Source organism: Nipponia nippon, unplaced genomic scaffold (assembly GCF_047370975.1).
Source record: "Nipponia nippon isolate SJK-2023a ecotype South Korea unplaced genomic scaffold, ASM4737097v1 scaffold_2, whole genome shotgun sequence".
Taxonomy (NCBI): Eukaryota; Metazoa; Chordata; class Aves; order Pelecaniformes; family Threskiornithidae; genus Nipponia; species Nipponia nippon.
In genome coordinates, this window is record NW_028262336.1 from 105,341,898 (window position 1) to 105,365,789 (window position 23,892).

Genomic DNA, 23,892 nt, shown 5'->3' on the forward strand with positions numbered 1-23,892 from the left:
TATTAAGCAATACTGGTCCCAATACGGACCCCTGAGGGACACCATTTGTCACTGATCTCCATCTGGACATTGAGCCATTGACCACTACACTCTGAATGTGACCATCCAACCAATTCCTCATCCACCGAACAGTCCACCCATCAAATCCATACCTCTCCAATTTAGAGAGAAGGGTGTTGTGGGGGACTGTGTCAAAGGCCTTACAGAAGTGCAGATAGATGACATCCGTAGCTCTTTCCTTGTCCACTGATGTAGTCACTCCATCACAGAAGACCACTAGGTTGGTCAGGCAGGCCTTGCCCTTGGCGAAGCCATGCTGGCTGTCTCGCATCACCTCCCTGTCCTCCATGTGCCTTAGCATAGTTTCTAGAAGCATCTGTTCCGTGATCTTCCCAGGCACAGAGGTGAGGTTGACAGGTCGGTAGTTCCCAGGGTCCTCCTTTTTACCCTTTTTAAAAATGGGTTCAGTGTTTGCCTTTTTCCAGTCACCAGGGACTTGACCTGACTGCCATGACTTTTCAAATATCATGGAGAGCGGCTTGGCAACTGCATCAGCCAATTCCCTCAGGACTCTGGATTGTATCTCATCAGGTCCCATAGACTTATGTATGTTCAGGTTCCACAGGTGGTCACAAACCTGATCTTCTCTTACAGTGGGAGGGACTTTGCTCCCCCAGTCCCTGCCTTGTGGTCCATCCACTCAAGAGGTGTGGGAAGAGAGGTTGCCAGTGAAGACTGAGGCAAAGAAGTTGTTGAGTACCTCAGCCTTCTCCTTGTCTATTGTTACCAGTTTGCCAGTCTTGCTCATCATAGGGGGTACAATTTCTTTGCCCTTCAAAGTTAGGAGAGTTGAATGCCTATGTTATGTTTCCCTGAGGCCATTTCTACTTGCATGACCAGCCCTTACTCAGCAGCTAGTCATTCCAGAGAATGCCTTACTGACCCTGGCAGGTTTGGAGAACTTCTATTTCACATGGATGAACAGTTCTTTAATAACTTATTAAATAAATGAGCTACTTTTTAACAGTAGCATGTCATGTCTTCATCTCCAGTTCTTTGAGCAGATTTATTGTACTATGTTTATAGGTCTAATGATTCTTTAAAGAACCTTGGGGTCCTTAGTTCCTTGGGGAAGAACCTTAGTTTCTTGGGGAAACTTTGAGGAAATCTGTAAGGAGTGAATTTAATTATTTTGAACTATAAATTTCAGAACTCCACACAAAATTGAAAGTCAGAAGAATTGCTGTCAGGGAGGCTGTGAGGATGCTGGTGGTAGCAAGGGGACTAAGAGCGCTGCATCTGCCAGGTGCTGTGTGGTGGGAGACCAGTGTGGTGGGGAATTTGGGGCAGAGACAAGAGTGAAAGGTGGAGGGAGGAGCCAGACCTGTGAAGGAGAATGGCTCTGCATGGGCCTTAGCATCACATAGCCTCCAGCTGTGTGAAGTTCACATCCTCCCCATCGGGGTGTCTTGTGGGGTATGGCACTGGGCACGAACAATAGGTAGGGTGCACTCAAGAATGGGCCACCAAAAGTCTACAAAGCCCTACCTGGCCCTCAGTGGGTACAGGGGTCCTGATCTGTGCTTTATAACCTGGATTCATTTTAGTCACGAGAAAGCTTCTGATGTCAGGTCTGACCTGGTTTGCTGGTGTTTCTCCCAAGTACTTCTGCAACGCTGCTCATGCGATACTTGCAGAATCCTCTCCTTAATTTGCTCTAATGCACAGGCTGCTCCCTCTCCATGTAAGTGCCTCCTGAAAATTTATGAGCTGTTCACTGTCAACAGTACATCGTTTGGTTTCTCAAGAATATTCAATGCTCAGTAGGGAATAGGGTGAGGGAATTTTCTGCATAAAAAATAATTTGTAGGTACAGTAGGAACAACATACACAAAAAGATAACAATAATATCCTTAAAATAGGCTGGTGATGGCCCTAAAGAGCAGCAGTTTTCAAGAACATTTTGGCTTTAAAGCATTTTGGGGGCTTTAATTTTTTAAGCATATTTTAAATCTGAAATATAAGGAAACTAATTTATTTTTTAGAAAAGCAATAATAATTATTACATACATAATTATACAATATTATTTATGGTTTTTAAAGATTCTTACTGTTAAACAGAAATGAGCTAATATCCAGCTTGTTTTCTTTTACAATTAAAATGTACAGAAAACAGAGTTTTATTCAGGCACTCTCAAACTGAACTTGTTTGAACCACTGTCATTAGGGCTTCATTTTCAAATAGCAGCATTCCAGTCAGTATTTTTTCATGTTGTTTTGTTTTGAGGAAGGAGTCTCTCATGTTACTGTTTTCAACTGAGTGACTTTTATTGCTAATAAGTAAATCACAAGCATTATTATACCTCTACCATATACATACTTCAAAGTACTATGGTTTTTGTGTGTTTGCAGGCAAGTGTATGCATACATGTTCCACAGGCTTAAAATCTGACCTGTAGCTGTTGTAAAATATAAATAGGTATTAGTAAGTTTATGTGTATGTATAAACTAAATAAAGTTAATATAAGCCAAGTTACTGCTTAGTGGGATCAATCACTATAGCTCTTTTCAGACTTTGTGCAGTATGAACGCTGCACACTTTCCCCTCCACTCATCCTAATTTGATGTTAAAATTATTTTTTACAGAGATTCCAGTAGGAGGCATTGGTTTTTATTTTAATGCACACTATGTTCTGTGTAAAGTATCAGGAGTTCTGGATTGATAAAATATGCTATTCCAGCCTCTTTCTAACACAATGTTTTGTGTTACCCGGGTATTTTGTGTCACCAAAGAAGAGGAAAGCTCTGATGCTGCCCCTTGTCTGGACCACAGCTGCACCTGCCCCTCCTGTTTCTGCAGTTCCTGCCTTGTTTCCCTCCTCTCCATATCTGCATGCTGTCTTTCTCTCCAAGAACTCCTACCACAGTATATTGCTATTAACTTATATTCAGTATATTTAAAAATATTTTCTTAAAACTATTCTGAGACACTTCGGTTTTGTAGATCTGTTCAGTAACAGACCATCGGCTGTTTCAGCCTGTGAGCTGGGTTTTTCTTCTCTCCCATTACATCCGTGCTCCTCTGCAGCCACTGAATATACAGGTTCTCGCCGCCTAATATTTCTCTGCCTCATTTACCATTTCTTGTACTGACTATTGGAGTAAAATCTTTGACCCTTGTCATAAAATAAAACAGGCAATACTGATATCTGAAATTAGTTACATTCATTTAAACAAATATTTTAATAAAAGTGACACAGAAGTGCATTCTACAGATTTGGGTTATTCAGGCATCTCTGCACAGAAACTGATCCCTTATGTGAGCGTCTTCAAGATGTAAATAAGATTCTTCAGCGATTTAGAAAGTTTAAAAAAAAAAACCAAAACTCTGCCAATTCCAAATTAGATTGAAACCCCTATTAGCTGAATGAGTTTTAATTGCATTGAGAACAAACCTTGGCAAGACACAAAATCAAAGCTACTACTGAGGAAGTAATATCAAATCTTATCTACTGCTTATCTGGTAAAAAAGGAATGTCAACTGCTGCTGAATGGTGAGGAGAAAAGATAAATCTTCAGATCCTCATAGCACAGAGATTTCATAATAGATGTTTCTAATGACTATTCAAGAAGCTTTTTAATTATGAAATACTATGCATGCTTCTGAATAGCCAGGGAACTGTACAAAAATGTAATTGGCAGCAGAAGAGCACAAATAAATCATTTCAAAGACAGAAAGAAAATTCAATCTTAGTAACAGTTATGTAATAGGAACAAAATATGTATAACAAAACCAGGACACCATTTAGTCTCTCAAAAATATAATTTATAGTGAATGCATTTTACTCAATGCTGTCATTTGTAATTTAATATGTGCATAAGCCATAATGAAAATATCATTATAATTAACTTTGAATTACACAATCTTGCATCTTTTGTTTCAAAATTAAAGAATGCTTATTATAAGAGCTCTGCTTCAGTGTTTCACAGTGTTGTTCCCTGCCTTGATTTAACATGCTTGACTTACTGACTGAATCTGTTCTATTTCTGGCTCTCAGGACTGCTCTAAGTCTGTGGGGATTGAGAGGCTGAGTAGGACTACAGATGCACATCTGTGGAAGGTTTTATGCGTGGAGTTTTTTTCCTGGTAAACTGGGAGATTATGATTGATGAGCCCAGCATTAGGGTAATGTTATCAGAGACACTTTCTGCCTCTGTCCTTTGTGCCATCACCGAGGTCAGACCATAATCATGTTAGCATTGAACATAGTGCTTTATTAATGTTTCATGAGTAACTCCGTAGTAATCAGTCTAGCTTTGTATGGATAAATAAAACTGCTACAACAATCCCTGATGTATACACAGTGTGCTTTAGAAGCTACTGTAATAGGTCTTAAGAGTAACTTGACCGAATGTCTTTTCCTGTCTTTATAATAAGTCTAATTTTCACAAGTTTAAAGGGATTTCTGTTGATGGAAAACCATATCCACTTCCATTTCTGTGTTTAGTTAGAAGTGTAAAACACCCAGCTGAACAATCAAAACAACACCAAAACCCCTGCCTGCTGTTTATTAATATGCACCGAATTTTGGTAAAGCTTGTTAACGAATTGCTTAAATTATGTTGATTTATGTCACTTTGCCTCTGTGATGTTTTCTAGGCTGTTCTCTACTTGTTTTGGTAAGTCTCAGAAGGAAATGCTGAAATTCTTGCTGTTATTCAAAGAAAATGTTTACATTTATAAATGTGCAAGTAGGCGGTACATGAAGATTTGTATTTACTCCCACATAAAATTACACATTATATATGCCTGCAGCAAGCAAAAAATTTGTATGAACAGAAGAAAATATTGTCAGGTAGGGAAAAACAAGATCCCACTTTATGTTACACAGTATCACATAGGATCCTTTCCACTGAAAAGAAAAGACTACTGCTGATTTCATTAGACAAGGGATCAGGATAACACTTACTGGAAATATTCCTCAATTTTCTGTGGCTTTTCTGCAAACGTGTTCTCTACTTGCTTTGCTAAGTTGCTGTAGAAATTCCAGGCTTGCACAAGCTTGCTGTGTTTTACACGTCAGCACCACACCCAGGCTATTTTTTTTTTCTCAAGATAGATTCTTGTACAACAGCCAAAGCTTGGCCTGGGGATGACCTAACTGAATAATACATCTGCTGGCCAGTTCAAAACATGGAATCAGAGATTAGGTAGGGAATGTCAAACTTTCCAATCCCTTTATATTTGCTCCTTACTTTGACCAGTCTAGTTCAAGTGACCAAAAAGAGAGCGTACTGGCAGTTTGCTGTATGCACTAATAAAACCCTACGTGAGGAAGTTTTTCTGAAAAATTATTACACATTCAAATTATTACACTTTCAAAATGTAATTCCATTACTTCTTACTACACATACTATCTGCATTTTCGTGAAAGAGATTATCCTTCTTTAGCTACTTGCTACTTTATAATAAGCTTTATAAAAACCTATGCGTGTATCATGCTCTTTAAACATCCCAAAGTTATTCACTTTGTTTCTATCCTCTGAACTCCATCCAAGTGTAAATACTTCTGTCGTCTAGTCACCCAGAAGTGAATCCAATATTCCAGGTGCAGTCTCAAAAGGACAATAGACAGGTACAACTGTTTACATCCTCTTTGATGCAATGATTCTCCATAGATGGCATCAAAATACACTTATTTCTGGTGACTATAGAATTATAGAGTTTTATCTAATCTAATTGCTGCTCATTGTCACCCTTCCCTTGCTAATGCTCTATTTTTGGTACTATTTTTGTTTCCAGACTTCTGCTTCCTATTGAATATCTTTAATTCTTTCCTCCCAAGGTGATTTTCAGTGTATTTTCTGCATCTAATTCAAACAAATCTATGCCTCTTTCTCCTGTTTTCTAGGCAATTCCCAACTTTATTATGATTTGTGAACTTCATCAGGCAGCTCACTTGAAGATAACATGTATCTGTGCAGAACTGAATTTTAACTACTGATCATGCTCTTGCTAAAAGCAGATGCTGGGATGAATAAGGGCCATGCAGAAAATGCCTCCAGGCAAAACTATGTAATAATGGCATGATGCTCACATCTGTGGGGACAGGGGTGGAAGACAGTATAGGAAGGGTATGATACATAAGGGAGATCAGTTCTGATTTTAGAAATCTGTGAAGTTCTCAACTAGTTTAAGCCTGTAATTTTAATACTACTCTAATCTTAACATTGGTTTGTCTGTTGCATGGCAGTCTGGGCATACTTACGCACATACGGAATCACTCATTAGTGCTATTACAGCTTAATATTTAAAAGGAATTTCCAGCATTTAACTACCAGCCTTTCTTGAAAGTATCGTCCTGAAGGGGCATAAATGCTACACTCTAAATTCATGCAAGCAGCTGTTTTCTTTCACAGCCATAAATGTCCTAGCACAAAACTTTTCTGTAGAGAGCTCCTATTCTATTTTCTAAAAAGCAGAAATTGCATGAGAGAAATCAAATAAACTAAAGCTAAAGCTTTTCTTCAAGTGATCTCTTATCACATAGTGCCTTTTATGCTCCTATCAATCATTCCATCTTTGTGGAAAGGAAAGATGGAGAAACACAATTTAGGATCCAAGAAGGAACATTCTTTATAAGGTTTCCCAAAGGAAGTCATTAATATGCATCTCTCACTATATTTCCCAATAGGTGGCAGCTGGTTTATCCTTTTTTACTAAGGTATCACACTTCTGTTCTTACAGATGTCAAAACTAAACCTCTTGGTCAAATTTAGTATGCTTACTTCTGGGCCCAGTTTGGGTTTAGCCACAATCACAATCCAAAAAATGGCTCTGTGGAGCAACATGGGCACTCTGGAGGCACGTACCTGTGATTGTGCATCCCACAGCTGACAATGCTAATGTTGGGTAGTGATCCTTTGAATCCACCTCCTTCTTTGCTAGTAAAATTGCACTTGAACTTATTGTCACCAGCAGTGACAATTACTTGTTTTTAGAAAGAATATTACAAAATATGCAGCTATAAGAGAAATCAGCCAAGAAAAAGAAGGAAAATGTTGTTCAGTTTCTTCCTGCCAATGAAGGACTGCTCCCTGGAACACATTTCTCATGCATTGTGTAGTGCATTTCATATGTCTCAAGTCATGAGGTTGCCATCGCTTCCTTAGGAGATTGCTGCACATATGTCAAACCATTTACTCTTCTAAATGGAGGACACTTCTAAATCATATACATCTAGGAATAGGTTTATTTTTATGGTATTCTTCTATTCTTTTGAACTTGACATGGTTATTTTTTCTATCAACTCCTGAAGAACAATTTTCTTTAAATAGACGGTTCTTGAAATTAAATTGCCAAACTTACTAGAAGAAAACCAACACTGCTAGACTTACAATGCCACCACAAAAGCACTATAGGGAATAATGCACAAGCTGAACAGTTCTGCAACTGTATGGAAGCCCATAGCTTATTGAATGTAAAGTCCTAACTCTTTGAGCAAGACAAGAAATATGCATTTTAAGGAAGACTCATTTCCAGAACAGAACCATAAATTGAACTATTGCTGGCCAAAACATCAGAATATACCTTGTTTTACCTAAAAATGACTAGAAGCATACATATGTATTAACTCTCACATTAATAAAATCATCCTCTATCAAATTAAAGCAAAAAATATATAACATAGATAAATGTTTTTCATGCTTAAATTCTACAGACTTCATCGTGATTTATATCAGAGCACTTCTTTTGCAAAATTTCGTCAGAGACTGCAGTTGTTGGTTTATGTTCATATTTCTACAATTCCAGTTCATCTCTGATGAATAGGAAGTGCATAGCTTCAGCCGAGTAAGGAATATAATATATCTTGCAAGATACCAGCATTTATAATAACCTTTTATTTTCTGATGTAATAAGTGGTGAGGAGGAACAGACTTAAATTTTTCAGGCTATCCTGTATTGTCCAGCTCATGTCCATCTGATGCTTTCTCATGAGAGAGTAAATAACTGAATTTTATTTTCCATGATTTGGGCACATGGAAAGAAAATCCATTGTAAAATAAAGACTTCTGTCAAGCAAGACAGAATGCAAATTCGCCTTCACTTTTTATTTTATTTCTATAAATCTAATTCCAAAGAGTTGAAAACCAGCATTAGGTTAGCTTGTTAAAACACAGAACTCCTTACTTAGGATAAACTAAAGCGTAGCTTACCATTCTGTTGATACGGACAAAGTCTTCAGGCTTCTTGGCCCATGGGGGGAGATCAACATCATTCACAACAACTTCATCTTCTCTGATTCCTAGATTATAGCCATTACTGTTGACGAACATCTCTGGTAGGTAGTAAAACTCTGGAATTAACTCCTAGCAAGGAGAAGACAGACAATGAGACTTTACATTTATACAAAGATGCTAAATCGTGCTGCTAGAATCAGGTTCTGTTGTAGTACACACTAAAGCACTCCTGGTTTTGTTTATGTTTCTGTGCACTTGTTTAAGAAATTTTATAATCTTTTTTCTTGTACTTATGATCAAATATATTTTTCATAATGAAATATTCAATCTTTGTTTTTCTCATATCTGTGTTTATGAAAAGCATAACTTTAGAAAAGTAGTGCATATCAATAAAGGAGACCTCTTCAGAATAACAGGTACTAGAAACTGTATGTTAAGCCTTCAAAACTATAAATATGTTGGATTTTTTAATCACTATTTAACTAAACTACTTAAAAGGGGGGGGAAGTTGCTGATATAACACTGTCTTGATTTTACTTTCTCTATATTCTTTAATTGCATAAGAAAAGGTGGCAATTTGATTACCTATATAAGGAAAAAGAATTCAGAGTGAATGAATTGTTCTACTGTAAGAAGAATTCAAAAATGCATGGAGAGAAATATGTCAGTACAACAAATGTTGTTAAAATAGAAATACATGACATTTAAACTATGAAAGATCAATAACTGAGTAGCAAAGATCATCTGCAGTGTTTTAATACATTATAGAAATTTAGGGTGTGAAGTTTTTCCCAATTTCCAGGATAGCTAAATAGAGATGCATTTTGACATAATAAATACCGCCATGTGTTGCTGTCTATTATTTTAGCAGTAAGTATTGAACTGCAATAACAAAAAAGATTTAAAGCCTGCTATCTCTTTTCTAATATCCAGATATGGATTAAATTCACTAAATTACATTGTTAAAAGCATTATGGCATTCAGTTGTGTAACATGATCAAAATTGATGACACAGCACCTGAAACCTGAGTCTCTTTGTAGTCCTTTCAAAGGCTGCAGACATGCAAAGCGTAAAAAAAAAAAAAAATCACTGCAGACACAAACTTATCTAATTAAATCTGATCTGCAACTCCATAGAGAATAGAGCAGTTAAAGCATAGATGGTCTTTTCCAATTTATTCATTTAAAAAAAAAAAAAAAAAGAAAATATTTATGTTACAATTTAAAGTACATTTAAGGAGGCAATTTACTTGCTGCTTTATACCATTTTTAATATATTACAAACAGTCTGAATTCAGATTAGGCTAAAATGCAATGCCAATCAATATCTAACCGGTGCAAAAAACTAACGAAGTGAGACATGCTTGAGCTTGAATAGCTTATTATGAAATGAGCTGTATTTCAAAAAGCCAAAAAATGTAAAAATATTACATGTAGTAAATAATAAAACAGCAGCTAGAGCAAAGCCAAACTAAAAGCAACCCTAAATATCCTATAAGGTTAAAAGAAAAAGATTATTTTACTATTTAGAGTATTTCTAAAAGCAAACTTTTCCCTTTTCCCCTAAACAGGATTCATTAACTCTCACAGTCCTGAGGAAGCCCTTTGGTTTTCTCTAATGCAGCCCAAAGAAGAATGAACGATCCTTGCAGCTGGAGAAAACTAGACATTCATCTTTCTAGAGCTCAACAAACTACTACTAACTTGGGACTAAGAGCTGGCCACAACCCAACATGTGCTACCATACAAATCACTGATAAACTAAGAGCATTGCCTTAAAGAAAGGAAAAATTCATAAGGACCTCAGAATGACAGAATATTATTAAGTTAAAATTAAATTAAAAGTCAATATTCAAATGAAACAGAATTTATTAAAGAAAAAAAGTAAGCAAAGTTTATTTCTATTTTGCATAAAAACCTTGAAACACATACCACTGTTTTCAATTATTACTATTTTTTATGCAACATGGTGCTGTGCTAATCTGTAATGTCAAATAGCAAGCAAGTTTTTGATTCCATCAAAGATATGTTAACTCTTAAATTTCCTTTTTCAGTTTTAAATGCCCTAGGATCTAATTGTGAACTTTTACATCTAATGTATCTGAAAGATTTGTGCTACCCAGAGACACATCTAGTGTTTAACTGAATTCTACTAACTTCTGACTTCAGGGGTATCTTGAAACAAAGGGACTTAAGTCACTGGATATTTTTAACGGTATTTCTATTTAGTAATTTTATCTTTGTTACTATTTGCTTTCAGTATAATTTAATGTTCCCTTCTCTGGTATAGCAGAAAACATAAATAGAAATAGAATAAATAGAAAGCATGAGATTAACTTTCTTCATAAGATTTATTGTATCGTGTATGTTTAGTTTGACATGTCTTATTCCTGTGCTCTGGAAACTAACCAGTGCCAGACTTCTAAATCCTCTTCAAATAACACTCTCTCTAGAACCCTAATAATTTCAGTTACACATCTCATAGTGTTGGGTTTTTTTTTAGTCAAAGTAAGAAAGCTAAACATAGTATTTCAAAAAAATGTAATAAGCCCACTGTGTTATAGCCTCAGCATTCTCTTCAATGTTGTTTTTAGTGCAGGCTACAATTTTGTTTTCTTATTAGAGTACTATTCAGCATGAATTGAACCTTTTCTTGAGATATGAACAATGTCGCATGTGACCTTTCCCAGATACTTACATATTTCCCACACTTCGCATTAACCATTCAGTTTTCTTTGGTAGCATTCGATATTCCTCTTGCAATTTTGCTGTCTCCACTATTGACTAGACTAAGAAACCACAACACTTAAAAATAGCTCGGATAAATCCATCCTTTTCTCATTTCTAGAGAATGAATGAATATATACTAAAACACGAACCCATTATGCAAACTTGTGGCACCCATAGATATGAACTTGCTAACATTTGGAAAAATCTTCAAAATATGTATTTAGCTACTTAGAAGCATAGAAAATACAATTAATCTAGAGAAGTGTGATGGAAAGATTTGGCTTTATGTGTTCACTTTTTATTCTGCTGGGAAAAAATGAAGCAGCTGTCTCTTCTACCTCATGCCCATGGCAAGCACTGGGTGAGAATGGAAAAGCAAATACTCCCTTCTCCAGGGCCTCTGAGCATGCTTTGCTAGGAGGAGTACATGCTGGGAGAAGCAGAAAGAGGAAGGATTAGCAAGGAGAGAGTAGGCAGCAAGGATGGAGCCTGGGAGGTTGCTGGGAAAAAGAAGGAGCAGACAGGAGTGAACCTCAGCTTAGATGGCAAGATGACAACTGGGGCCCAGAGAGAATTCCTTTAACCAAGAAGCCACCGAAAGTTGCAAGAATGAACACAAGAATGAAGGAAAGGATAACACTAGCAAGGGCTAGAGTTATTTTCAAAACCTATTTACATTTTTCTCAGTCGGAGTTTGGGTTTTCTTTGTTTCATAAGTGGGTTTGTGCCAGTTCATATTCTAATAAAGATTACAGCTAGAGAGAGACAGCTCTTTTGGTGCTTTTCCTGCTAAGGAGAGGGAACAGATACCTCAAATATCTAACTGTTTCAGGGTCACATTTGGAGAGGTGACCTTGCCCATTCCTCCATTCCAGAAGAGGTTCAGCTATACCATCTTTCCTGCCAGATATCTGTCTACCCTGTTGTCCCAGAATTTGAGTGACAGCAACTCCACAATCCTTTCATCAACTGACTTCAGTATTCTTCATCTGAGGACATTTTACCTAACACCTGGCCTGAATCTTTCATTGCACAAGCTAAGCCCATTTTCCCTTGTCCTAGCTATCAATCCATCATGGATACAGAGAACAGATTACTGTTTTATCTTTGCATAGTTTATTACATGTTTGGAAAGCATTATCCTACCAGCTTTACAGCCTTTCAGCTCCTAAAAGTCCAAATGCAGGACAATGATTTTACCTTCCGTATTGCTACATTGCTTAAGTTTTAGTTACAGATGCGTAAAATATTCTTTTAACCTCCCCAAACTAGCTAGTAGAGTTATTTCTAAATAGTGCATAACTTACTTTACTCCTATATATACTTTGGCCTTATTATATTTTGTCACATGTTCATCACACAGAAGCCAAAAATAAATGTTTTTATCAACCTCTGTGGTCTTTAGATCAGAGATTAAGATTGCATACTTTTCTGACAGGGTCTGCTATTTTTCATTCATTTTTATGCACAGTGTAATTTGCCATATAACATAGCTTCTTACAAATCACCAGCTTCATACTTCAGAAGGGTCATTGTTAAATTCAGCCCAGATAGACACAGAAATTAGCAGGGGAAAAACATATCTCAGTGATGGTATTTACATCAGGGGATAGGACACAGAGGACCTTCTGTCTCCCAGTCTGCTTTCCACTTGACAGACAGAATAGTTGATAAGTGGATCCTTAAAACTCCTATTGCACCTTCAGTGGCACTAGTGGTAAAAGGTCAATGCAAAGCCAGGTCTATGCAAAGGAATGCTTGTTTGAAGCTACCATGATTTTGAGAAGTTTATGTTTCACGCTACAGATGTTCATGAAAGACGAATCTCAAAATATTATCTTCCTACACTACAAACATTGAGTCAGTCAGTGTAAATCAAGACATGAAGGAAAATATAAAAAATAACAACATAAAAAAGCTTCCCCAGAAGTTATGTCGGTTTGCAGGCATAAAATGAGGGAATACAAAGAAAAAAGACACAGAAGACCAATCTTTTTTGAAAGTCTGGTATTTTTAAAATATTCACAGGCCAATTAAGCAATTTAGATGCATATTGCTATTATATGCCATTCAGCTGATATATAATTTTGCAGTAACTGATATAATTCAGTAAATCTTAGTGGTATCTTTGCTCTTACCAAAACATACAAAGGTTCTAAATAAATCTTTCCAACTACATAACCTGTCATGGGTAATTTCTTACCACAATAAATATCTAGAGTTCAAAGAGTTAATAAAAATAGGGATTCTAGTGATCTAAATCCATTTGCAGTAATTTCTGTCTAGTTGTCCTTGACATTTCACAAGCTGGTAACCTCCTCTGCTCCCCTTTCATTCACACTTCTAATAAGACAGGTTAGCTTTCTATCATTTAATAGTCAGCTACCTTTCAAACTGCCCAAGAAGCTTGGCTATTCTCAGATGAAGAACAATGCAGTAAAGCTACTGAGGAGTGTAAAAAAAAGGTAAAATGAATATTGTAACAGACATTTCTTGTCTGTAAATGTGATCTCTAGTTTATTTTAATAGCTATACTAAAACCCCAAGGTATAGTTAACAGTATTATATGCCTTGTGTCTTCATATAAGAAAACATCCCCAAATGCATTTTCTAATTTACAAGCCTGTGACAAATCCAAGCTGCTGAGAAATTAAACTTTAAAAATATGTCTTGGGGTGATAGAGGACCACTATTAACACTATCATAATTGTACACCACTTGCATCAAATCTGACATTTCTGTTTAATATGTTTTGCTAAGGGTATACTGTTTTATGGCCTCCCAATGAAATCAAATCCAACCCAGACGTTTTCACTTTTCTAATATAATTCACTTCAAGGTTTTAAAGCTGCCATTTCTTTTTCTTTCTTTCTTTTCCTCCCGAAAGGTTGATCCCCTGGCATCCATTAATTCCACAAGAGCCTAGTACTGGGTCAACGAGTCAGTCATGAGTACTTCCATTAACAGCGTTAATTCACACTGAGGCACCTTAATGACATTTTGTCAGAGCTACCTATCTAACTTCTAAACACACTATTCAAAAAGTGATATAACAATTTTGAGAGGCATTAGGAAAGATTAGTGCCTGAACAGGAGGTTCTGGGGAAGTCAATGTTACCAAAAACTGGAGCTGGGGGGAGGTGGAAAGGAAAAAATGTGAAAGCTGACTGGCCAAGTTATGGTCATTTCCGGGTGACTTGTTTCCTCAAAGGTCACTCTGCGAATGTTCATTCTTCCTCCAGCTTGTACTGATTATCTTGAGAGAAGGTCAATGTTGATAAAGGGAGACACAATAAAATAAACTCTGTTATCCAAGTTCTCCCTTGTGTGTTACCATTCCAATATAGCACATATCGTATTAATTCTGTTTCATCCACTGTAGTGAACACGTTTCTTTGAAAATTAACCAAAACAGACCAAATGCATGGAACAAAATTGTCTAAGTAGATCTTTAATCATCCATTGAGCAATAATCTATCATACGCTACATTTTTCAAATGTGGTGTAGTTTTTGCTACAATTCAAGATGTGGCAATTACAGCTTGTTTTTCAGACTGACCAAACTACTGCCACAGCCTTATTTTCATTAGCTCAATGTGAAACAATTTAGTTCCAAAGGAGAGTTCACATGTTCTCTCTGTTTCTCCCTCTCTCCCTTTCCCCTCCCTCCTTCTCTCTCTCCCTTTATGTATGTGAACTCTCCAAGAGTGCCAGAGAGGACACGTGTGTGAAAAAAGGAGAATGACTCACAGAATTGCAGCTTCCTAAAGAGATATACATTCCTTTGCAAATGTCAGGTATTTATTTTTTAAATTTTAAGGCAGCATTTTTTAAAAGTGATTTGGATGCTTCCTTTAAAATTACATTGAGGCTGCAAAAGAACAGTGTTGTGGGAAGTATCTGCATTGCTTAAAAGTCCCAATTTACTAGTTTTAATTAGACCTTGCTAATAAAGAATTAAGGGAATTCATATAATTATTTAATATGGTACTTGAAAGCAAAAATTATGGCCATCTTACAACACACAGCATTGAAGAATGTCAGATTAATTCATTACACACACTGTTTTTAAATTATTTCGTAACCTGTGCCACAGTAATTAATGAGATTATTGAGATCAGAGATTAAATGTACTTAAAGCAGCTCAGATGAATTTCAAATATATGATAAGGAATACATGAATAATGAACACTTGCTATTCTTAACAGTTTTGAAAGTTTGTTACTTTGATGGATAGTCCATATTCTACATACCTAATATTTACTATAAAGACTCAAAAAATGTTTAGGGTGGGAAAACAATTTATAGCGTGTATATCACATGGGAATCCACACTGTCAAAGACCCTCATTTATAACTGTGTACAGCCAGAAGAAGCTACACAAATATGCAGAACACTTTGACAGAGAACATGCTTTGAGATTTTGTACTCACATGCAACCTCTATACATCTTCTCTTCTGCACACTATCTACTTTCTCACAGGACTGCTAGATAAATATTAGAAGTTACCAGACAGCTGAACATTAATTTTTGGATGTTTCACACTCTCAGAGCTGAAGGTCTTTTGCTGTGCAAGACAGTGGTTGCTGCTCTTAGGAGAGTGGGCAAAATGGGTAGAAATTTTGAGGGGGTTTCTTGGTGGTTCCCCAAACCTCACCGCTTTTCCAGTCCCTGAAAACTTGATTAAAATGCTGAAAAAGCCTGTAAGGCATTCCAAGCAGTAGCACAACTAATCTGAAAAACTGGGGTATTTCTAGTATTAATAATAGTTCAGTTTCCCATCCTTTTGCAGAATGAACTCTGAGGCCTCGGGGAAAACTTGGCCCTGATGTCATGGCATTGAGAAATGAGTTCATTAAGATCTTAAGCAACAAACAACAGCAACAATTAGCTGCTATACTCATTCTTGATTTATCGCTAAGAAACACAGACTCTACAAATGGAAAGGGCCTAAAGGGTCAACTAGCGCATCCTCTTGCCAATTCATGATTGTCCCTGATGCTTTTTCCAGTGCTTTGCCAGTCTATGTTTCTAAGAAGCTCGAGAAATAAGGGTTTTACTACTTCCCCTTGTGAGGATATTCAAATTCAGAGAATACTCAATTCCACTTTAAATTTTTGTACTCTGTTGGTTAAGTAAGCATTTTTCAACTCTGATCCCTTTCCTCTGAGGTTTACCTCTTTGTTCCCTGACAAAAAATTCTTCTCCCTTTCATATGTTTGCATATTTTATAGCATTTATGATACCATGTCTTCACTTTTAGACATTAATTACCCCACACATACACACATTTTTCTTCCTCTGTCCAACTCCTTAAACACATTTGCTGCTCTTCTTATGGCTCCCTCTAGTTTGGGTATATACTTCCAATAGCTAGTTCCCAGCAAAGGAAGCACTAAGAATTTGCTTTATCCATCATGAATACATACTAAAAATTGAACAAGGAAAAAACAAAAACTTGTGTCCTCCAAGAACATAAGAGCTCTGAAACAAATGAATGACTAATCAGACTATTTCAGGTAGGATTTAGATGCCATGAGATATCCTGGTTGTTAAAATGCTAAGGATATATAGCTTTGGTCTCACTATAAGCTTTCTGCCATCCTGCTAATCTTCAAGATTCCTTGTTAAACTGAACAGAAAACAACAATGCATATATTCCTGAAGTGTACTTCAGTAGACTTATTCCAGTAGTGGCTTTGTATCAATATATAATAATTTAATGAGGCAATGCATTGAATGTTGATATTAAATACATTAAAAAAATCTCCTCTCATTTCTACCTTTTTTTAACTTTTTTTTTTATTTAGATAGCTTATGAACTTTTTCTATTTGCTTTAGCAACCCTTAAAGATTTAGGTTATTTTTGAATCTGCTTTTGTTTATCTATTTTTATCTTAAGCTGAATCAACTCATAATGAATCAATTCAAGGTTAATTTCTAAACCCACCTTCCCTGTATCTTCATTAATTAACAAAACCATGTTTTAAACAGCATCTTTAATCCCTAAAGTATCCGTGAACAGACAGGTCAGGGATTATCTGGAGAAAACATTCATTGACTAACATACCTCATCTGTGCCTCCCATATTAGATTTTCTGTAATGACTTAGCTCCTAGTAGTATTTCTCTTTCTAATGGCATAACAGAAATGTATATATTTCTAAATCTGACTCTGGGGCTCTACGACAGACTCCCATATGTATTCTAGAATACATTATTTTACAATCTTTCCCCCAATGTAACTCTGAACCTTAATTGTTACTATTTTATCCGTTACCCCTAACTCCTTTCTTTAAATTCAATGACATTAAAGTACATAGCTACCCCACATCTTCACCTTTTGCCTTCCTTTTCTGAAGGAGAGTACTTGGTCCTGAACATCTTTTTAATACTTGTTTTATTTCAATAACTTAGATTTTTTTTTAACACAAATACATTTTGTAATGCAACTGTTATCCCTTCATAATTCCTGCGTCCTTACAGTAGCTGGCAGCAGGAGTTTAAATTGCCCCACACGATTCACAAGACTCCTGGTATTTTCATACAAACATTTTAGTTCTTTGTTTTACTGGTAACTCATCTGGTTGCTAGTTTAGGAAGAATGCTTTCACTAATTATATACCCTAGTTAAATAATCATCCCTCCGTCTGTCCACAGATATTCCTTTATATTTTGCAATGCCTTCCTGTATTTAACTGCCCTCCTCCTGTGTACTAAAGCCAGACAAGAAGATCACAGTCACTTCCAACTGTCGTCCCTTATTCCTCTGTTTAAGGCTCTTATCTTTTGTTTCAGTCCCACTCCTAGAAGGCCATTTTCCCAGATATTCTGGTAGAATACCAGGAAAACCAGATTTCATTGAAATTGGAAGAATAAAAATGTCAACACTTTGAATTTAAAGAAATGGCTGCATTTCAAATATTGTAGGTATTAACTTGAATTTCTTCCGAGTTCTGAAATTTCCTTTGTTTTTCTTACAAAGGTAACAGTGATAGTACTCAAAATACTTTTGACTTCCAGAGGAGCATAAAAAAACATGAAATGGGTTGTAAGAGGTTTAGATTAATTTCTTTTCTTTAAAACGCATTTTCTCCCATATGTTAAGATGGCCATACAATTTAAAATTCATTATTCTAACTAATAACTGAATAATAACAACATGGTTTGCCCACATACGCTTCTGAGACTGCTGGAATATTTATGCAAACAGGAGCTCTGGAATAAAAATAAATCAACAAATTTACATCTTCTTCTTTTGTCAAGTTAAGTAAAAAATATAATGGTAATGCGACCTTGACTTTAGCATTTCCTAGTATAAGTGGCAGTATCAAAACAAAAGAGAGATATATTCACTTTAAAATAAAGTTTAAAAAAAGAGTAATGAATGACATACTGCAGCCTTTGCCTACCTTATTACTAGAAAATGAGAATCAAGAAAGGACCATATTATTCAAAATATTATTAGAGTTTGGGTTCTTTCTGATAAGGTCCTATGTATATGAACAATAACCCTTTGTATCTAACAATAGGTAAGGAATAACAACAGTAAAATCACCCTGCTCTCCGGCTGTTTCTGTATATCATGTAGAAGTTGGTTTAATCTAATGCGTATTGTTGTATAATATCCCCAGGCACAGTCAAGTAAAAGCTAAAGCTGTACAGAAAAGCCAACATTTTAAATGGGTCTTGTCATTAATGCTTTATTAATTGCCCCAGGCGATGCAAACCCAGAGCTAGGCAAGCTATAACAATATGACACTTTAAGGTCAAATCCAATTCCTGCTGTGTTTTATGGAGTGGGCCAAATATTGAGTTAACAGCAGGAAAGAACAATTTATTGGGTTTTTCTCCATCTCCTGATTATCTGATCTAAATTAGATTAGTTAGGTTGTTTTTCTCTAAAAACAAAACACCTTTTGTCCACTCAACTTCAAAGAATCTTTGATTGTTTCTGTTAGAACATCTACCTTTTATTTAAACTATCCCGACTGTACTGATTATAAAGGTATGAAATATAAAACCCTCTTTGTCCCTACATAAAACAAAATACCATAAATGAAAAAAGCACATTTATCAATTTATTTAATGTATATGTTACCTTCACATCTGAGGTATCTCTTTGGCTGTTCCTCCAAGACCTGGCTACTGAAGAGAAGGTTCGATCTGGGTGGTCAAATTTACCATCATTTGCATTTAGAAAGAATGTTGTAAAGGGTTCCTATAGACAACAAAGTTAAGACAGATTAAGAAAACAGCAGAAGGAATCATGCAGCAGGGTTCTAATGAAATCCAAATGACTTTTGCAGACCAAAATACTTCATAAAGGCAGAATTAAAGACAAATATGGCACCTCATAGGTATATCTATGCATGAGTATCTGTACTGAATATCTTAGTACATTTATGGCACTAACACATTTTGCACACATAATCTTGAGTTCTGGCAGGAAAGGTCATTTTATACATGCACTCTTCCATAAGACTAATTACCCATCAGTGGCAGACCTATGTAGTTTAGTTCCAGTTCGTGATAGTTGCCTACTTCTCTCCAACCATCGTAAACACTCTTTGTGTTATTTATATTACCATGCTTTGTTTACCTCTTGTAAAATGGTATGCCAAAATAAAATCTTAAAAAAATCCCCCTCCCCCCCCCAGATTTTTCTTTTGTTTTCATTTTATTTAAAAGACCTCAGGAGGTTCCATTTTGCCTCATGGTGGGCAGAATGGCTGTACGGTCATTACGAGGCTGACTATGGTTACAAAACATCTAGCTTTAGCATTATTTTGGGGCAGAAGTACAGACATTAAATATTTAGAGTTTTTACTTTTGCTAATTCTATCTGAAAACACACTCCCAATACTTACTAAATGGAAACAGCTACTAACTTTTGGGTAGGAAGAGCTCAAGTCTTCGTCTGGAGAACCCATTTTTATGTCACTGCATTCCACTGCAGAGGAGGGGTTAACAGGGGACCAAATCCTTAATTTGACAGCAGAACCTGATTACTGAGATCATTGCCAACTCCCTGGTTTTCCAGCACCACCCCATTAGCTCTCTGATTCAATTAATATTTGGCAATATGCCCACATGGGTGGAAACTACTTCTTCTTTTTGCCAAAGTCTGATGGGGAATGTTTGAAAAAGTCTCCCTTTCATTAAATTCACACTCAAATTTATTTCCTTGCATGTCCTGATCATTTGGAAATTTCGTTAGTCAAGGCAGTTCATAATCACCAGATTCTTTTTACCAAAGTCTTATTACAGTATTACCCATCTACTATTTGAATTTTATTCTATATAACCTCTATTTCCTTTTCTGAAACTTTTGAACAAAGCAGAGAACTCCTCCGTTAATAAAGAAATTTTGAGGGAATTATGTCACATTATACGCATTGTGCTTAAATTACCCAAGATTAAAGAGGATTGAAGTAATTCATTTTCTGTAGCATTTGAGAGCAATTAAAATATACATAAGGAAAGCATGGATGCAAAGCTAGTGAAAGAATCCAAAAAGAGAAGGAAAATAAAAGAGGGAATTCAGACTTCCAGAGACTATTTCTCCAATCTTTACTCCATGTGTCTTCCCAATCAATCTTTTCTATCACACACAACAGTCAACACAGGCTACTTTCTTTCAAAAAAGAGAAAAACTCTAAGTTTCTCTCTCTAAAGGAGAAGGAATGGGATAGCTCTCTTACTGTCATCATAGTATGCCAGTACCTTTGAAGTAGCTTAAGGGAATTGTTTATATTTGAACAAAGATTTTTTTGTTCTTTTTTTTTAGCCAGGGACAGTATCTTAACTTTCAGTGTATGTTAGTGCAAATATGGAATCATTTTCATTATAATAATGCAAGACATTCTACTGCTAATTGAACGGTGGATTTTTTTTTCCATGTCTTTTTTTCTCTTAAAACATTGGGGATTTATATTAAAAAGATATATTCAAAAGAATAGGTAACAATCTAAGAAATATACTTTCATCAGTGCATTTATTCCCATCAGAGAATCCTAGTATATGTTAAATAATTAACTAAAAATAATTAAATTAAATTAAAAAATAATCAATATAATTTCTTGTTGGAGGACCCTAACTCCCATTGCACAATGACTTTGTTTGCACTCGCGAATATTGATAGAGTGCATGGCAAGTGAGGAAGAGGTTTATAATTTGAATAGAATATTAAAATTTAACAGCAGCTCAACTTGGTATGCAACGCAAAAGTATTACAAAGAATTGTAACTCTGAAAGAAACAAAATTAAGTTTTTGCATGTCTAGATTTTACAGTGCTTCATTCTCACCCTCCAATTCTCTGTACATATTTGCAATAGAAATCTTTGCAAATTATGCTCTTTTACTAGCTTACGCGTACTGAATAACTTTATATGTTGTTGACCTGAGCAGAAATAATTCTGTCTTCTACCAACTCCAACCTATCACTTTTTTTCTTTATAAGATATGTGTCATTTGTTGTAAATATCATTGTGCAGTAGACTGTGGGTCACTGCTGAGGTTCTGAAATCAAAAGCAGTTGATGGATTAAAAAAAAAAAGCAGAAACCAGAAAAGTGATGTAATTACAATAAATTATGTAAAAATATTAAGCCAAAATTCCATCACAACATTATTTTAAGCATCTGAGACAAATATACAAAAGCAATAAAATTCATAATCAAGGATTAAACTTTCAATAGCTAAGCACTACAGGGTGCCCTATTATGCTATCCTGCTATGACCTGTTGTGCCTATCTTTTTGGATTTTTAATCCTTAGCAGAGATTCAGAGCTTTCACTTGCTTTATCTCAGACCTCTCACATAATTTTAAGGTAATTTTTATTCTCTGGAAAGTCAAGTGCTTATATTATATAAATACAATTCATATCTGTATTCAATATACTCATTTAAATACTGTTATTCTATGATACCAATTACTGTCATTTCATGTAAAGGTTTTGTTGCTGTGAAAGCTATAAAGCTGCACAATGTTTTCATTATAACCCCGTCTCACTCGTTCCTAATATTCTGAATAAAATTCACGCCTTGTTCACTGCCAACAAGAAGAGAAATTTGTGGGGTGCTTGATTACAATGAATAAAAGCTTGAGCTGTGGGAACAAATAGTTTTTCCATTCAACAGCATTTGTCTCCCTTCATCCCCCTTTTAACAGTGCCTAGTCCCATTTGGATCATTTATGGTGGGAGTAGGGGAGGAAAGAGGAAGGGATGTGTCATTCTCAGACATCTTATATCAAACAAAAATCTCTTTTCAGCCATTTGTAAGAGGAGAAAAAGAGAGTATTGGGGTTTTTTTCAGTGACATACACCTTTTGTCTGATATATCTGTGACTGTCCTCCTCAGACCTACCAAATAGGAGACTCAGATTCACTTCTCTTTACAAGAGGATTTCAAGTCCTCCGCACGTGTGAATCTCACTAAAAACTAGTTTCAGCTCAATAAGACGTGTCTCACAATAAATCCAGAATTTCTTCTACCTTGTACAAGTACTTAGTTATTGCAACAGAAACTGGAAATCAGTTATTCTCTGCAAACTTCTTGACCACAAGGTTAAAGAATTATGCTCTCTAATACTTGTTTTTGTTTCAATGATGATGTCACTGATGCATGCAAACACAACTTCTTCAACAGCAACTACAGAGAGCATCCAATTGTGCCATAGCTCTAGCCTATTTTGCCTAAAAATGTGAAAACAATGATGATATTCACATTGAAGCCAGAATTAATTCTTCTGTCTACTTCTGTGTTTTCTTCTAGCTACTTTTCAGGCTGACATTCAAGTCACTGGAATATATGGCATTCTGATGTAGGATTCTTTGTTTAAACTATTCTACCTACTACAATTCAAATATTCACTGGCCCACATGGAAAGTGCGTGAAAAAAATTACTCTTAAATGAGGTGGTAAGGTCACATACCCATAAACTATGAATATTTAATTTCATTGATACAAAAATGGAACAGTGTCAAAAGAACAGTGCATCCCTTTCCGGAATACCTTTTATTCTGTTTGCTGGAGCAAACTTGTGGGTGATGTTGGCTCAGATTTCCTAAGGAATAAATTGAATTTCTTAGATTTAAATCTAAAGATGTGTGATGTGCAAAAATATTTAATCATGGTTTGATTTCAGTAACACCTCAAGGGAGAAGAACACAATATTATACAAATCATGGTGTTCTCTGTTAGTTTTTATCATCATTATTAACCTGACTGAACAATACAGTAGACTTTCACATTCATTATCTATCTAGTTAGTAGTTATCTAACCTTTAATAATCTACTCCTCAACTTAGAATGAAAGCTGATCACTTTCAAGAAACAGTTGATTTTGGATATAAACTTAACGTTTCTGGAGATCATGCAGGATTAATTCGTAATTATAACATTAAATATTTCTAGACTGTGGCTCAGCTACTTTCTTGTGAACCTAGTTAGAGGATTTTTTCTTGATCTTTCAGAATTCTAGCATGACAAAACGGAGGCAGAGATTGATGATATCAAAATCAATTAAACAGGACAGAACCGAGGCTAAGGCATAAAGTGCCTTTTATAAAAGTAGCCTGATGCATCAGATAAAGGAAAGCAACAGAGAGAAATATAAGGCAGTAGGGAGCATATTATCACAGAATTGACTCAGAAATATGATATTACAAGCAATGTTTTGAAGAGAACTGACAGGAACCAGATTGCATCTGACAGAGCCAAAAAGCAAGACTCAAAAACATTTTTAAGGTTTTGTGGCAATTACACAACTCTATATATGCATGCTTCAGAGTGGCTGAAACTACTTTTCCTACTGCAACTACTGTTTCCTCCAATACAGAGGTCTAGGCATGTAGTTTCTCCCCCTGGATCCTCATTACTCTATACTGTTTTGTTCTGCTTCTAGCTAGACTATCT

The 23,892-nt window shown here is 35.8% G+C and overlaps 1 protein-coding gene across 7 annotated transcripts in view; it reads right to left on the reverse strand.

The window, feature by feature from the left end:
* Window positions 1-23,892, reverse strand: part of NBEA (neurobeachin) — a 513,742-nt gene that overhangs the window by 51,995 nt on the left and 437,855 nt on the right. For all 7 annotated transcript variants that reach the window (XM_087756962.1, XM_087756961.1, XM_087756957.1 and 4 more), the window contains 2 exons: window positions 19,073-19,192; window positions 8,218-8,370 (listed from right to left, as the gene is read on the reverse strand). In XM_087756962.1, the coding sequence (XP_087613088.1) occupies window positions 8,218-8,370; window positions 19,073-19,192 (273 nt within the window). The remainder of the gene's footprint in view (window positions 1-8,217; window positions 8,371-19,072; window positions 19,193-23,892) is intronic.